General features: G+C 42.0%; 1 protein-coding gene across 3 annotated transcripts in view; it reads right to left on the bottom strand.

Annotated features, from left to right (window-relative positions):
- Positions 1–4,224: 4,224 nt before the first annotated feature.
- The window catches only part of S100PBP (S100P binding protein), a 172,053-nt gene continuing 161,644 nt past the window's right edge, over positions 4,225–14,633 (bottom strand). For all 3 annotated transcript variants that reach the window (XM_053707274.1, XM_053707276.1, XM_053707275.1), the window contains 3 exons: positions 4,890–4,981; positions 4,645–4,729; positions 4,225–4,546 (listed from right to left, as the gene is read on the bottom strand). In XM_053707274.1, the coding sequence (XP_053563249.1) occupies positions 4,393–4,546; positions 4,645–4,729; positions 4,890–4,981 (331 nt within the window). In that variant the 3' untranslated portion in view covers positions 4,225–4,392. The remainder of the gene's footprint in view (positions 4,547–4,644; positions 4,730–4,889; positions 4,982–14,633) is intronic.

The raw sequence follows: 14,633 nt of genomic DNA, 5'->3' as shown, positions 1-14,633 counted from the left end.
TCAGCCATACCTAGATGGCACTTGTCTGGTTTCAAGGTCAAGCCAGCGGCCCGAATCTTGTCCAGAACCACCCCTACATGGATTAGGTGTTCCTCCCAGGACTCACTGTAGACCGCAATGTCGTCCAGGTATGCACAAGCAAATTCCTGGAAGTCATCGAGGAGTCTATCCACCATGTGCTGGAAGGTAGCCGGAGCATTCTTCATCCCAAAGGGCATGACCTTAAACTGGTACAGGCCAAATGGGGGGACGAATGCCGACTTGGGGATAGCATCCTTGGCCAGGGGAATCTGCCAATAGCCCTTACACAGGTCTATGGTGGTCAGATAGCGTCCCCTAGCAATACGGTCTAGTAATTCGTCTACCCGGGGCATCGGGTAGGCGTCAGTGGTGGTCCTTTTGTTGAGCCGCCTGTAGTCCACACAGAACCGGGTGGTCCCATCTTTCTTAGGTACCAGGACTACGGGCGAAGCCCAAGGACTATCGGAGTGCTCGATGACTCCCAGCCGAGCCATCTCCTGTATCTCCTTCCGCATTCCTTCTCGGACTGCTTCGGGGATACGGTAGGGGGGTTGTCGCAGGGGATTCTGTCCCCAGATTTTCCCAAACTTAACAGTATAACAACTCACTGTACAGATTTTCCCAAACTTAACAGTATAACAACTCACTGTACAGTTGTTCTAGCAGGTCTTTAAGGGTGTCTCTTTTCAGCCTTTCATACTGTATTCCCATTAGGTCCGGATTTGTAGTTGCTCTTCTGGGCTATGAGGACTAACCCGTCGCTTGCCACCAATTGTAGCGGAGAGGCAGTAGGATCCGCAATATCTTTTAGTTAGGCAGAGACATCCCCATCTTAAAAATGTTGGCTAAATAATTTAGTCCAAGCTTAAGTCTAAATCAGCTATTTATTTTGCTTCTAGCAACTGCTTAAAACTGGTGCAACAACAACAACAACAATACAGTTACTCAAAACTAACAGTTACTCAAAACTGAAGTTAACCCCTCCAGTACTGTTGGATTTGCACTCTGTACCTATAATGGGCACAGGGTGACTTAACATAATGCCTGAATCCATAATCCGTAGGGAGGTTGACAGAGGGGTCTGTCACAGCATTCCTCTGTTCTGGTAGACAGATTCAAGAGAAGGAATCTGCCCCTTGGCGGATGAGATTTAAAGCATATCTTGTATCCCTGATACCACCTCCAGGACCCACGGAACCAGGGGTCTGAAAAAAGAGACAGTCTGCCCCCTACACAATCCGATCCCGGATTGGGGGCCACACCTTCATGCCGATTTGTTTTCAGCAGGCTTCTTATTCTGCGACTGAGCCGGCTTCCAAGTACTCTTGGGTTGCTCGGGCTTGGAGGAGGATTGTTGTCGTTGGGATTTGTCAGAACGAAAATTAGAAGATTGTCATCCCTTAGATTTGTTCTTATCTTGCGGTAGGAAGGCACCCTTGCCTCCGGCAACCGTAGAAATAATGCAGCCCAGGTCTGGACCAAATAAAATCTTTCCCTTGAAGGGAAAGGAGTCTGGACTTAGAAGTCATATCCGCAGACCAAGACTTCAACCAGAGCATCTGGCACAAAGCCAGAAGCCTTTGCATTTAGGCAAATAATTTGCATGTTCGCATCACAGATAAAAGAATTAGAGCTTTAATTCTGTTCTGAATATCCTCGAGGGGAGACTTCACCGCAATGATTTCCGACAAAGAGTCACACCAGTAGGTAACCGCTCCAGCAACCACAGCAACTGCTGGTTGAAACAAAAATCCCATATGTTGAAACATCTTTCTCAGGAAGGTTTCCATGCTCTTATCCATCGGCTCTCTGAACAGAGAACTATCCTCAAGAGGAATAGTAGTATGTTTAGCAAGCGAAAAGATAGCACCATCCACCTTAGGAATGGAGCCCCACAAATCCAGTTGAGAGTCCGGGAACAACTTTTTAAAAGTAGATGAGGAGGAAAAGGAAGAAGCAATTCTTTACCATTCGTTCCTAATAATAATGTTTGCCATCTTAACCGGCACAGGAAAAGTCAAAGGAACTTTCCTGCCTTCGTAATCTCTGTCTAATTTAGGTATCATAGGTACTTCAGGCAGCGCGGCCTCTGGAACCTCTAATGTAGTCAGAACCTCCTTTAATAAAAAACGCAAGTGCTTAATTTTAAATCTAAAGGATGGTCCCTCTGCAGCAGGAGGCTTAGACGCTAAGGACTCCGACCCAGAAAGTTCACCCTCTGAAACAACAGAGGTTAACTCATCATCGAATAACTGGGACATAATAGCTAAATCTGATAAATATTTAGATGACTCCGGGTCAGGAGAGCTAAGTTTAACCTTTCTCTTGCATTTGTTAGAGCGAGGCAATGCATTGAGGGCCGCAGACACCACCGTTTGTAACTGCGCGGGAAAGTCCACAGGGAGAAGGCCCCCTCCGGATGGAGGATTAGATGTGCTACGGGGAACTGCATGTGGAGTGGATAATGTAGCAAGGGTAGTAATCTCACGGGACGCTGAGTCCTGAGAGGTAGACATCTCAGAGGGACTAAGAGCCTTAGCATGCTTGTCTCCCTTCTTAGGCTTTATAATGGTGTTAAGACATGTGGAACATAATTGAGTGGGCAGGAAAACCACAGCCTCCCCACAATATAAACAGGTATGATTTAGTACAGGAGTACCTTTTAACATGTCAGAGTCCTCCATAGCTCATGTTATACCCACAGAAGGAGACAAATAAAAAACGTTTTTTATTATAGAAAACTGCACATTTATACTCCCAATGGCTGGGGCACTCAACACCTCCTAGACCCAGATAGTTAACAGAGGAAACGCTCTCCTCAGGTTCAAGTATCAGCCGGAATAAAGGAAATTAACATAGACCACACCCGGTCACATGGAGTGCAAGACGGTACTTCTCCTGTTATTACAAGTACAGCAAGTAATAGGAGCTGTGCAACACTTTCAAAAACGAAAGTGAAACATAAAAGTGAAACCTGTTTGTTCCAGCCAAAAACAGACAGTCTATCAGCCCAGAAAAAAAATCACACAAAGCAGCATGTAAATAATTAACACACTGATTAATTAACCCCAACTGTTCAATAAACCCCCTTCAGAAGATATTAACCCTGGATCCTATCAAGTTATAAAGGAGCCACACTGTGACCCTGTTATCCCCTTTTAAGTGTAAAAAATTAAACTATCTTACATGCTGTGGAACAGAACACAGCCTCTCAAGTGTGACAGTCTTATAGCAGCGCTCCTGACATGGACTTGAGTGAGAGAAAGCATGCAGTGAAACTCGTCAACACTGATTGCTTAGGAGCTGTTAGCCGTAGTCTGGATGGTGTCGCAGAAAAAAATTTCCTGCATCTCCAGACTAACTTTCATCAATACTCTCACTGAGAGGTTGACATGACTACTTTAAACTCCAGTCCTATCTCAAAGGGCATATACCCTTTTTCAGGATTCTCAGAATCTTCTGACACTTCTCTGCCAACGCCTACGTGACGAAAGGCAAAAAATTACTAGGGTAATGAGGAAGTGGGAGGGATATTTAAGCCTTTGGCTGGGGTGTCTTTGCCTCCTCCTGGTGGCCAGGTGTTGTATTTCCCAACAGTACGGAATGAAGCCGTGGACTCTCCATATCTTAGGAAGGAAACAGCTAATCGGAATGGATTTTGAATGACCTCCTCCCCAAAGCAGAACATGCTGTGATCTGAGATGTCATCACAGAAAATGCAGCATCTCTGCAGAAAGACTAAGACACATGCAGGAATAGTTAGCACTTTCACTTTGCAACTCTGCTCCATATTATACTGTTCTCTTCAAACAGAGGTTTTCTCTGGCTGCACTATGTAAGTATTCCTTAACACAGTGCATCCAGAGCAAAGGGTTGTTTGAATAGAACAGTCAAATATGAAGCAAAGCTGCAGTGCATTTATATTTGACTAGCTCTCAGGGACTTTTCAAAAAACTTTTGACAAACTTAGCTGGTTTAACGTTGGCAACATTTTTGAAACAGCTGATTTGTTTTAAGAATAAGTAGACTTGTAGACCTGTGTTAGAAGAGAGGAGTTTGACCAAACGCAACCGCCTGTTTCCAAGCAAAATGGCAGTTGAATAAACTGGTTTAACAACACAGACCCTAAGCCAGAACAGTACAGGACAGTCATAGCCAACACAAGCATGGTGGGATATGTTGTAGATTAAGATGCAGACACAATTGTGAAACTTCACATTTATTATAACAATGGAACTAACCGATCCAGGACAGTTTCCATAACAGAAATAAAATCCCTTGTTAGGGTCAATAAAAGCAATACAGTGTAATAAACCAATGTAAACCAGAATGTAGAGTCAATGTTCAAAAAATGAGCCTGCAAGTCCAATATTACAAGGGCTCAAAGGGACTCTCTTCAGGAACTGGGCTCCTTTGGAATGTGTGTGGCAAACCCTTGAATCGTTGATTAGGCCCTCCATTCATAGTCACCCACTCATGTAGGCTACAACGTCCAAATTCCTTCCTTCTGTATCGAGGATGGTTTCTGCAAGACAAGCAAAATAGATTCATAAATCACAAATAAATATGACCATATGGCTACAAAAATCCTTTCTGGGTACAATGCAGGAATAAAAATGGTACCTTCTTGTGAAGTCAGCTGGGTGCTGCCAGTTTGGATTTTCTCTGCTGATCTGATTTAGCAATGAAGCCAGCTGGTAATGTGGATCTACAAACAAGAACAATAAGCAGCAGGTCACATATGACCAAACACAATAGGTGGTGGGAGCACTTCTACTCAGAAAAGCAGGCATGTACAGCCAAGGTGCCCACATTATATAAATGGTTACTTGTGTCTAGGACTATAAGTGAGAGTGATATTTTGTCACCTTCTGAAGTATTAGGCCCATCAAGATGCATCATAACCCGATTAATGTACTGGTTTTTCTTTTCTACCAGGTCATATGATGAAAATGAAACCCTAGAAATACAGGAGAGGCAAAAAGAGCGTACTGGTTAGAAGGTATGCAAAAAGAAATACAAATTTGAGGGAAGCACTAGACATACACCCAAATAAAATACAGGGAGAATAACTGGACTTAAAACTCAAGATTTGGAAACTATTGAGACTTACCATACAGTGAATGAATGAGAAAAAAATAGGTATGCTGCAGAGCAAAAACAGGGAAAATAGCTGACATGTACTGTGTCCATTTTAGGACATCATTGGGTCCCTCTTCCATCCTTTAGAACTCCCTCCTTCCTCCTTTCTCTTGCAAAACGGCCTCCTTTCTGCACTATTCTCCCTGCTGTATCATTTGTCCTGTCTGCTCCTTCCTCTGCCCAGATTCAGATTTTTTTTTTTTGCAAAGTAATTATACAAACATATATTATTTGTATATGGAGACTGATAGGAAAGAAGAAAAAACAACAACACAGAACAGAGAAGCCAAGCAAAGGGTGTCTTGTGTTTGAGGCTACAAGAGATAAGGTGAGGAATGTTAACAATATTTTATACAGACACCTACTACCTGTTAATTTATATATCTCTTATTATGTAAACATTTAGGGCTAAATTACATATGGAGCACTAATTTATCGCACGTCTGTAAACAGACAAATTTGCCCGTTTATGTGCGCGTAATAAATAACCAGCCATTACAAGTGGCTGGCTGGTTAATGCTATCCGTAAGCTCGCTTTAGCAATTAGCGCTCTTAAAATTAACCAGAGATAAGATCTCTGGTTACTTTTAAAAATGTTCCCCAATTGCCCCCAAACTTAAGTGTGAGATTCCTTAAAGGACCACTCAATGCAGTACAATTAGATAATTAACAAGTACATAATAAAAAGACAATGCAACAGCACTTACTCTGAATTTCAAATAAGCAGTAGATTTTATTCTGACAAATGTATTTTTTCTCCCCTTTTCCAGCTCCCTTTATCATGTGACAGACATCAGCCAATCACAGACTAGTATACGTATACCCTCTGAGCTTGTGCACATGCTCAGTAGGATCTTGTTCCCGAGAAAGTGAGAATATAAAAAGACTGTGCAAAATTTGATGATGGAAGTAAATTTTAAACTGCATGCTCTGCTTTTTTAGAATTAACTGCACAAAGCAGTTTTTAGAGGTTAAAGTGAGGGGATGTGGGATGTTAGAAAGAAAAAAAACAGCACTGAAAAAAGTGCCTTTACATTGCGGTCTATGGGGACTGTATGTTCACTGTAAATATATATGTATAAGCTTATATACATCTATATTTATGTATTAATATAGAAACACAAATATATATGTATATATATTTATATACAAATATATTAACACTTTGCTGCCCAACCTTTCCCCTTTGCTGCGCTAGGTTCTCTGCCGTGACTATCGTCATGAGAACAAGACTCCCATTAGAGCCTATGGAAGCTATCTCTCATGAACATAAAGCTTACCTCGTGTTCACATTGCACTTAACTTGCAATACCAGTTTTAATTAGATAATAGAAGTAAATTGGAAAGTTGTTTAAAATGTATTCTTTTTCATGAAGGAACAATGTGTTCCATGTCCCTTTAAGACTAAATCCTGAGATTCTAAAGTTTCAAGCTGTTTACTGTCCCTTTAAGCAAATCTCTAAATCCTCTTGCAGTCTGGAGTCTATAATGACTTTTTGTTTTGGATTGTTGAGACACATGCAAACAGTAAGGGCTAGATTACAAGTAGAGCACAAAAAACTAAAATTTATGCTTACCTGATAAATGTATTTATTTCCGGATATGGCGAGTCCACGGCTTAAGTAATTACTGTTGGGGAATATCACTCATTGCCAGCAGGAGGAGGCAAAGAGCATCACAGTTAAACTGCTAAGTATCACTCCCTTACCCATAACCCCCAGTCATTTGACTGAAGGGAAATGGAGAAAAAGGAGTAACACAAGGTGTAGAGGTGCCTGAGGTTATAGTCAAAAGAACAACTGAATTAAAATAAAGGGTGGGGCCGTGGACTCACCATATCCGGAAAGACATTTATCAGGTAAGCATAAATTTTGTTTTTCTTTCCCAAGATATGGCAAGTCCACGACTTGAGTAATTACTGTTGGGAACCAATACCCAAGCTAGAGGACACGGATAAATAGGGAGAGACAAGACGGGCAGTCCTGGACAAGACAGGCAGTCCTAAACAGAAGGCACCACCGCTTGAAGAATCTTTCTCCCAAAAGAAGCCTCAGCCGAGGCAAAAGTATCAAATTTGTAAAATTTGAAAAAAGTATGTAGAGAAGACCAAGTTGCAGCCTTGCAAATTTGTTTCACAGAAGCTTCATTTTTGAAAGCCCAAGAAGAGGAAACAGCTCTTGTGGAATGAGCCGTAATTCTCTCAGGAGGCTGCTGTCCAGCAGTCTCATAAGCCAAACAAATTATACTTCCTAACCAAAAAGAAATAGTAGCAGCAGTAGCTTTCTGACCTTTACGTTTCCCAGAGAAACAGACGAAAAGGGCAGAGGACTGACGAAAAACCTTAGTCGCCAGTAAGTAGAATTTAAGAGCACGTACAGCATCTAAATTGTGTAACAAACGTTCTTTGGATGAAGGAGGATTAGGACACAGAGGGAACAACAATTTCCTGATTAATATTTCTATTAGAAACAAACTTAGGAAGGAAACCTAACTTAGTACGAAGAACCGCCTTATCGGCATGAAAAATAAGATAAGGGGAATCACACTGCAGAGCTGAGAGTTCAGAGAGTTTTTGAGCAGAAGAGAGAGCAACAAGAAACAAAACCTTCCAAGATAACAACATAATGTCTATGGAATGCAACGGCTCAAACGGAGCCACCTGTAAAACCTTAATAACAAGTATAAGGCTCCAAGGAGGAAAAACAGACTTAAAAGACAGGACTGATTTTGACCATGGCCTGACAAAAAGATTGCACATCTGGCACATCCGCCAAACGTTTATGTAGTAAAACTGATAAAGCAGAAATCTGACCCTTCAGGGTACTGATTGACAATTCCATCTCCAGGCCTTCCTGAAGAAAAGATTACATTCTAGGAATTCTAATTCTACTCCAAGAGTAGCCCTTGGATTCACACCAATAAAGATATTTATGAAATATCTTATGGTAAATATTTCTAGTAACAAGCTTGCGAGCCTGAATCATGGTCTCAATGACTGACCACGCTTAGAAAGAATTAAGCGTTCAATCTCCAAGCAGGCAGCTTCAGAGAAACGAGATTTCGATGAAGGAAGGGACCCTGAATCAGGAGGTCCTTCCTCAGAGGTAGTCTCCAAGGTGGGAGAGATATCATCTCCACTAGGTCTGCAAACCAGATCCTGCAAGGCCACGCAGGGGCTATTAGAATCACTGACGCCCCCTCTCCTGTTTGATAAGAGCAATGACTCGTGGAAGGAGAGCAAACTGAGGAAACAGGTATGCCAACCTGAAAAACCCAAGGAACCGTCAAAGCATCTATCAGAACGGCCTGCAGATCTCTTGACCTTGAACCGTACCTTGGAAGTTTGGCATTCTGACGGGACGCCATCAGACCTAACTCCGGCACCCCCCATTTGAGGACTAAGCTGGAAAACATGGAGTTCCCACTCCCCGGGATGAAAAGTCTGTCTGCTCCTGGAATGTGGATGGCAGATAGACAGCAATTGTGGGTCTCTGACCACTGAAGAATCCGAGTAACCTCCTCAATGGCTAAGAAACTCTGAGTTCCTCCCTGATGATTGATGTAAGCCACAGAGTTTATGTTGTCTGACTGGTACCTGATAAACTGGGCTGAGGACAACTGAGGCCAAGCCAATAGAGCATTGTAAATCGCCCTCAACTCCAAGATGTTGATGGGAAGAGCAGACTCCTCCCGAGTCCAAAGGCCCTGAGCTTTTAATGAGTTCCAGAATGCTCCCCAGTCCAGCAGGCTGGCATCCGTGGTCACGATAACCCAGGAAGGTCTCTGAAAGCATGTGCCCTGAGGCAGATGTTCCTGAGAAATCCACCAAGGGAGAGAGTCCCTTGATGACTGATCTAACTCTATTCTCTGAGATAGATCTGCAAGATCGCCATTCCATTGTCTGAGCATGCACAACTGGAGAGCTCTTAAATGGAATCGAGCAAAAGGAATGATGTCCATGGAAGCCACCATCAGACCGATTACCTCCATACATTAAGCCTATGAAGGATGAGCAGTAGCCTGAAGAGAGAGGCAAGAGGATTTTTTTTTGTTTTTCCTGACCTCTGTCAGAAAAATCTTCATCAATAGAGAATCTATTATGGTCCCTAAGAACACTAAACTTGTAGCAGGAAAAAGAAAGCTTTTTTTTTCCAGATTCACATTCCATCAGTGGGAACAAGAAAAGACAACAATATCTCTGTGTGAGATTTTGCTTGTTGAAAAGATGGTGCCTGAACCAATATATCGTCCAGGTAGGGTGCCACAGCAATTCTACGAGAACGGATCACTGTCAAAAGAGCCCCCAAAACCTTTGAAAAAATTCTGGGAGCCGTGGCTAGACCAAATGGAAAGGCCACAAACTGGAAATGTTTTTCCAAAAAGGCAAATTTCAGGAATCTGTGATGGTCCCTGTGAATAGGAACATGAAGATATGCATCCTTTAGGTCTATGGTTGTCATGAACTGACCCTCTTGTACTAAAGGAAGAATGGAGTGTATAGTTTCCATCTTGGAGGATGGAACTTTGAGAAACTTGTTTAGACACTTCAAGTCTAGAATGGGACAGAAAGTTCCCTCTTTTTTGGGAACCATAAATAGGTTGGAGTAGAACCCGAGACCCTGTTCCTGAACTGGAACTGGAACTATCACTCCCAGCGAGGAAAGATGTTGTATACATTTCAAGAACGCCTCTCTCTTTATCTGGTCTGCAAATAATCTTGAGAGATGGAATCTGCCTCTGGGAGGAAAAGTCTTGAATTCTAATTTGTAACCCTGGGATACTATGTCCACAGTCCAGGGATCTGGGACATCTTGTATCCAGGCTTGAGAGAACTGAGAAAGTCTGCCCCCAACCTGATCCGATTATGGGTCGGGGGCAAACCCTTCATGCTGATTTGGAATCAGCTGCGGGTTTCTTTGATTGTTTCCCCTTGTTCCAAGACTGATTGGGTTTTCAAGAAGACTTGGATTGTTCCTGCTTGGAAGAAGAAGGGGAAGGCTTTCCTCTGAAGCCACGAAAGTAACCAAAATTACTCTGACGTCCTTTAAGCCTATTTTTCTTATCTTGAGGTAGAAAAAAAAACCTTTTCTACCCGTAATATCAGAGATAATTTCTGCCAAACCGGGTCCAAACAAGGATTTGCCCTTGTAAGGAATCGCCAGAAGCTTGACTTTAGAGGAAACGTCCGCAGACCAGAATTTCAACAATAATGCCCTGCGGGCTAGGACAGCGAAACTATAAGTTTTAGCTCCTAGTCTAACAACCTGTAAAATGCCATCTGCAATAAAGGAATTGGCCAATTTAATAGATTTAATCTGATCTTGAATTTCATTCAAGGAAGTCTCTACTTGAAGAGAATAAGACAAGGCGTTGAACCAATAAGATGCTGCACTAGTCACGGTGGCAATACACACCGCAGGTTGCCATTGGAGACCTTGATTAACATAAATCTTTTTCAAATAAGCCTCCAGCTTCTTGTCCATAAGATCCTTAAAAGAGCAGCTATCCTCAATAGGAATAGTGGTTCTCTTAGCCAGAGTGGAAATGGCCCCTTTGACTTTGGATACAGTATACAAAGGGTCTTTAATGGAGTTCTTGACAGGGAATGTTTTCTTAAAAATGGGAGATGGGGAAAAAAAAGATACCCCTGGTTTCTCCCATTTCATGTGAGATCATCTCCCTAGCACGGTCCGGCACAGGAAAAACCTTCGAAGTGGAAGATTAATCAAATAAACTATTAAGTTTACAAGATTTATTAGGATTGACAATAACAGGGGTATCAAAGTCATCTAAAGTAGCTAAAACCTCCTTTAACAATACACAAAGGTGTTAAAGCTTAAATCTGAAGGATACAACCTCAGTCTCAGAATAAGGAATTATACTGTCCGAATCTGAGATTTCACCCTCAGAAAGTCCCAATGTATTTTCCTCATCAAACTTATGAGAAAGGGCAACTTGTGAAGCAGAACCGAGGACAGGCACCTTACTTTCTGAATTTCTAGATTTCCTCTTGTGTTTTCCCTGTAATCTGGGAATGGCAGCTAATGCCGCAGATACCGCTGAAGATACGTGGGAAGCAATTTCTGCTTTTAAATAAACTACACTAGGAGTTATAGAGGAACCGCAGGGCACTACATGTGACACCATTGAGGCTTGGGACGTAGCAGGAGAAAGCCAAGGTATTATTTTAACAGCCTCATCCTGAGAGACATTAGGCTAAAAAAATACCTATATTTTTCAAGGTTTTGTGACACATGAAGAACAAAATTGCATAGGAGCTGCAATTTGTGCATCTAAACATAATAAGCATGAATTCATGAGAGCAGACTCTTGCTACATATCAGACATGTTGTGAAAAAGTAAATAAACTTGTACAGATAAGTTTCAAAGATTTAAAATAAGCCAAAGAAAACATTTTATCCCAAATTAGGATCGATCCCCAGCTAAAATTATGTGAGAAAAGTTAAGAAAAAACATTTAATAAACATCAAATAAACTTCTAAAATACCCCTCAGGCAACCCCACACCTCAATTACTGAGGTGCCTTACCACTACCAATTAAGACCGGATCACCCAGAAATGGAGAAAAACTAATTTTTCCTCAGAAACGTTAAGACGTAAAGCCGGTCATCATTTGACCGCAACTGCCGAGCTCAAATTACTGCTGCAACACAGAGAGGCACTAAAAACAACTTCCTGGTACACTGAGTACCAGAAATAACCGATTTTTCAAACCGGACAGTTTAAAATGTTGCACCGTTTTATTTTAAAGCAAAGGGGAAATAAATAAGCTGCTGAAATAGAAAATTCAGCCTTACATTCAGTTTACACTTGTATTGTTTTATCAAGTAAATATGTGTCAGAAAATAAAGCCTAATAAAAATTTTTACCCTTTCTATTTAAAAGAGTTTAAATGTTAGTCTCACACATGCTACAGTGCCTGCTTCATGCCCCAGTGTAATCCATACAACAGGATTATCTATGTCCCAATAAAAAAGCAATGTCTTTTAATTTGTTAAGTGCATGGTCTCCCCAACTGGAAGAAAAAGCACTTACCTGCTCTGGTGTCCGGCATCTAGACAGTTACAAGGTATGAGAAGACACAGTTCTTCACAGAGAATTTAGAAAAAGAAAGAACAGAGTAGCCAACCTCTGGCTTCTAAACTAGGGCAGCAATTGTTAGGAAAATGCAGTAAGTACCTCTTTACAAGTTCCTAACTGCTTTAAAGCCACAAATACCCGACTTCAAGGAATGATGTGGAATACCCCAAAACATGCTTGTAGATTAAATCAAAATTTTTCTTCCGACACCTAAACTTCACCTCCTCCATGCATCGAAGGTAAAGAGAATGAGTGGGGGTTGTGGGTAAGGGAGTGATACTTAGCAGTTTAACTGTGGTGCTCTTTGACTCCTCCTGCTGGTCAGGAGTGATATTCCCAACAGTAATTACTCAAGCCGTGGACTCACAATATCTTAGGAAAGAAATATTGCTTATGTGAAATCGATATTTGAGCTCAACTGAGTAATACCAATGTGTGCTAATGTGCGCTGGTATTACAAGTGAGGCGCAATGCGAACACAAACTTGCGTTCACATTGCACAGAAGCATTGCGCTCATGAGAGTGAGCTTCCACAGGCTACAATGGGAGCCTCATTCTTATGCCGTCCGAAACACATATTAGCACATAGTTCCCATAGACTGCATTGTGAAGCCACTTTTCAATGCACCCCACACATGCCCCTTTTAACCCTTTAAAACTGCCTAGTGCAGTAGTTTTTTTTATGAAGGAAAAAAAAAAAAAAACAACAACATTTTTCATAAAAACTAAAATACCCTTTATTTTGGGGGCACTTTTAGAAAATTAGCCAGAGATCTGATCTCTGGCTAATTTTCTGAGCGCCACTTGCAATGGCTGGTTATTTATTATGCACCCGTAAACAAGCAAATTTGCGCGTTTACAGGAGCGCTATAAACTAGTGCTCCGCTTGTAATCTAGCCCTAAAAATGTTTACATCATTAGAGATAAATTAAACACAGGTAGTTGGTGCCTATATAAAATTTTGTTTACATTGCTGACCTTATCTCTTGTTTCTTCTTGTAACCTTAAACAGGCACCCTCTGCTTAGCTTCTCTGTTATGTGTTTTTTTCATTTCCTCTCAGTCTCCATATACAAAAAATATACGTTTGAGTAATTACTTGCCAAAAAAAAAATAAAGTCTGAATCTGGACAGAGGAGGCAGCAGGGAGCAGACAGGACAAAGAATGCAGCATGGAGGAGGGAGCATGAAGCGGAGAGGACAGAGGACGGAGGATAGAGCAGGCAGCATGGAGGAGGGAGAAGAGAGGAGGGAACATGAAGCAGAGAGGACAGAAGAGGGAGAATAGAGAGCAGGCAGCATGGAGGAAGGAGAAGAGAGGAGGGAGCATGAAACAGAGAGGAAAGAAGAGGGAGAATAGAGGAGGGAGCATGAAGCAGAGAGGACAGAATAAGGAGAATAGAGCAGGCAGCATGGAGGAGGGAGAAGAGAGGAGGGAAAAGAGAGGAGGGAGCATGAAACAGGGAGGACAGAGCAGGCAGCATGGAACAGGGAAGATGCAGCATGGAACAGGGTGGACAGAGGACGTAGCATGGAGGAAGCAGCATGATGCTGAAAGGATGAAGCAGAAAAGAGGCAGTTTTACCAGTGGAAGGAGCTTGGAGTTTTAGATGATGGAGTAAGAAGTTTTAGAGGAGGGAGCAAGGATGTCCTAAAATGGACACCATAGACATGCAGCTAAGCCAGTACTCAGAAAACCTATACACACTACTGATGAAATAACAAAATTTATGCTTACCTAATAAATTATTTTCTTTTGGGATGATGATAGTCCATAGAGCTCCATAACATGTGGGATATAATTCCCGCCACAAGGAGGAGACCAAGAACCCACACAAGAGCTTAAATCCCTCCCACCTTTTCTCAGTTTAACGCATAGCTGAACAAAGAAAAGGAAACAGATAGGTAGGAAGGACAAATGCAGGGTCTACAGAGGTGCAAATTAGAACTGTCGCCCACATTTTTTTAAAATGGGCGAGGTCTATCATCATTCTTAAAGAAAATTTATCAGGGAAGTATAAATTTGTTTTCTTTCGTATGATGACAGTCCATAGGGCTCCATAACATGTAGGATTAATACCCGAGCAGATAGTCCTCATTACGGAATGTGTGGGAAAATTTTCTGGTAGTTCCTATTTATCAGACACTGCAGCCTGAAATATTTTCCTGCTTTGCAAATCTGTTCTGAGATCCTGATGGAAAAGAGGCCCTTAACCACTCTCTTGGATGAACCGACTGACTACTGAGGCAATCTGCTTCCGAATTGGGAAGAAAGGACCCCCCCAAGGGTCAAAGAAGGACTTTGTATCCACCAGGAGAGAGATCGTCTTACAGACAAATCTAGAACAATCTGCTGGTCCAATTGCAGAT

The sequence above is a fragment of the Bombina bombina genome, chromosome 3 (genome assembly GCF_027579735.1).
Source record: "Bombina bombina isolate aBomBom1 chromosome 3, aBomBom1.pri, whole genome shotgun sequence".
Lineage (NCBI taxonomy): Eukaryota > Metazoa > Chordata > Amphibia > Anura > Bombinatoridae > Bombina > Bombina bombina.
The sequence above is the reverse complement of the archived record's forward strand: the minus strand, read 5'-3'. Positions and strand labels throughout refer to the sequence as shown.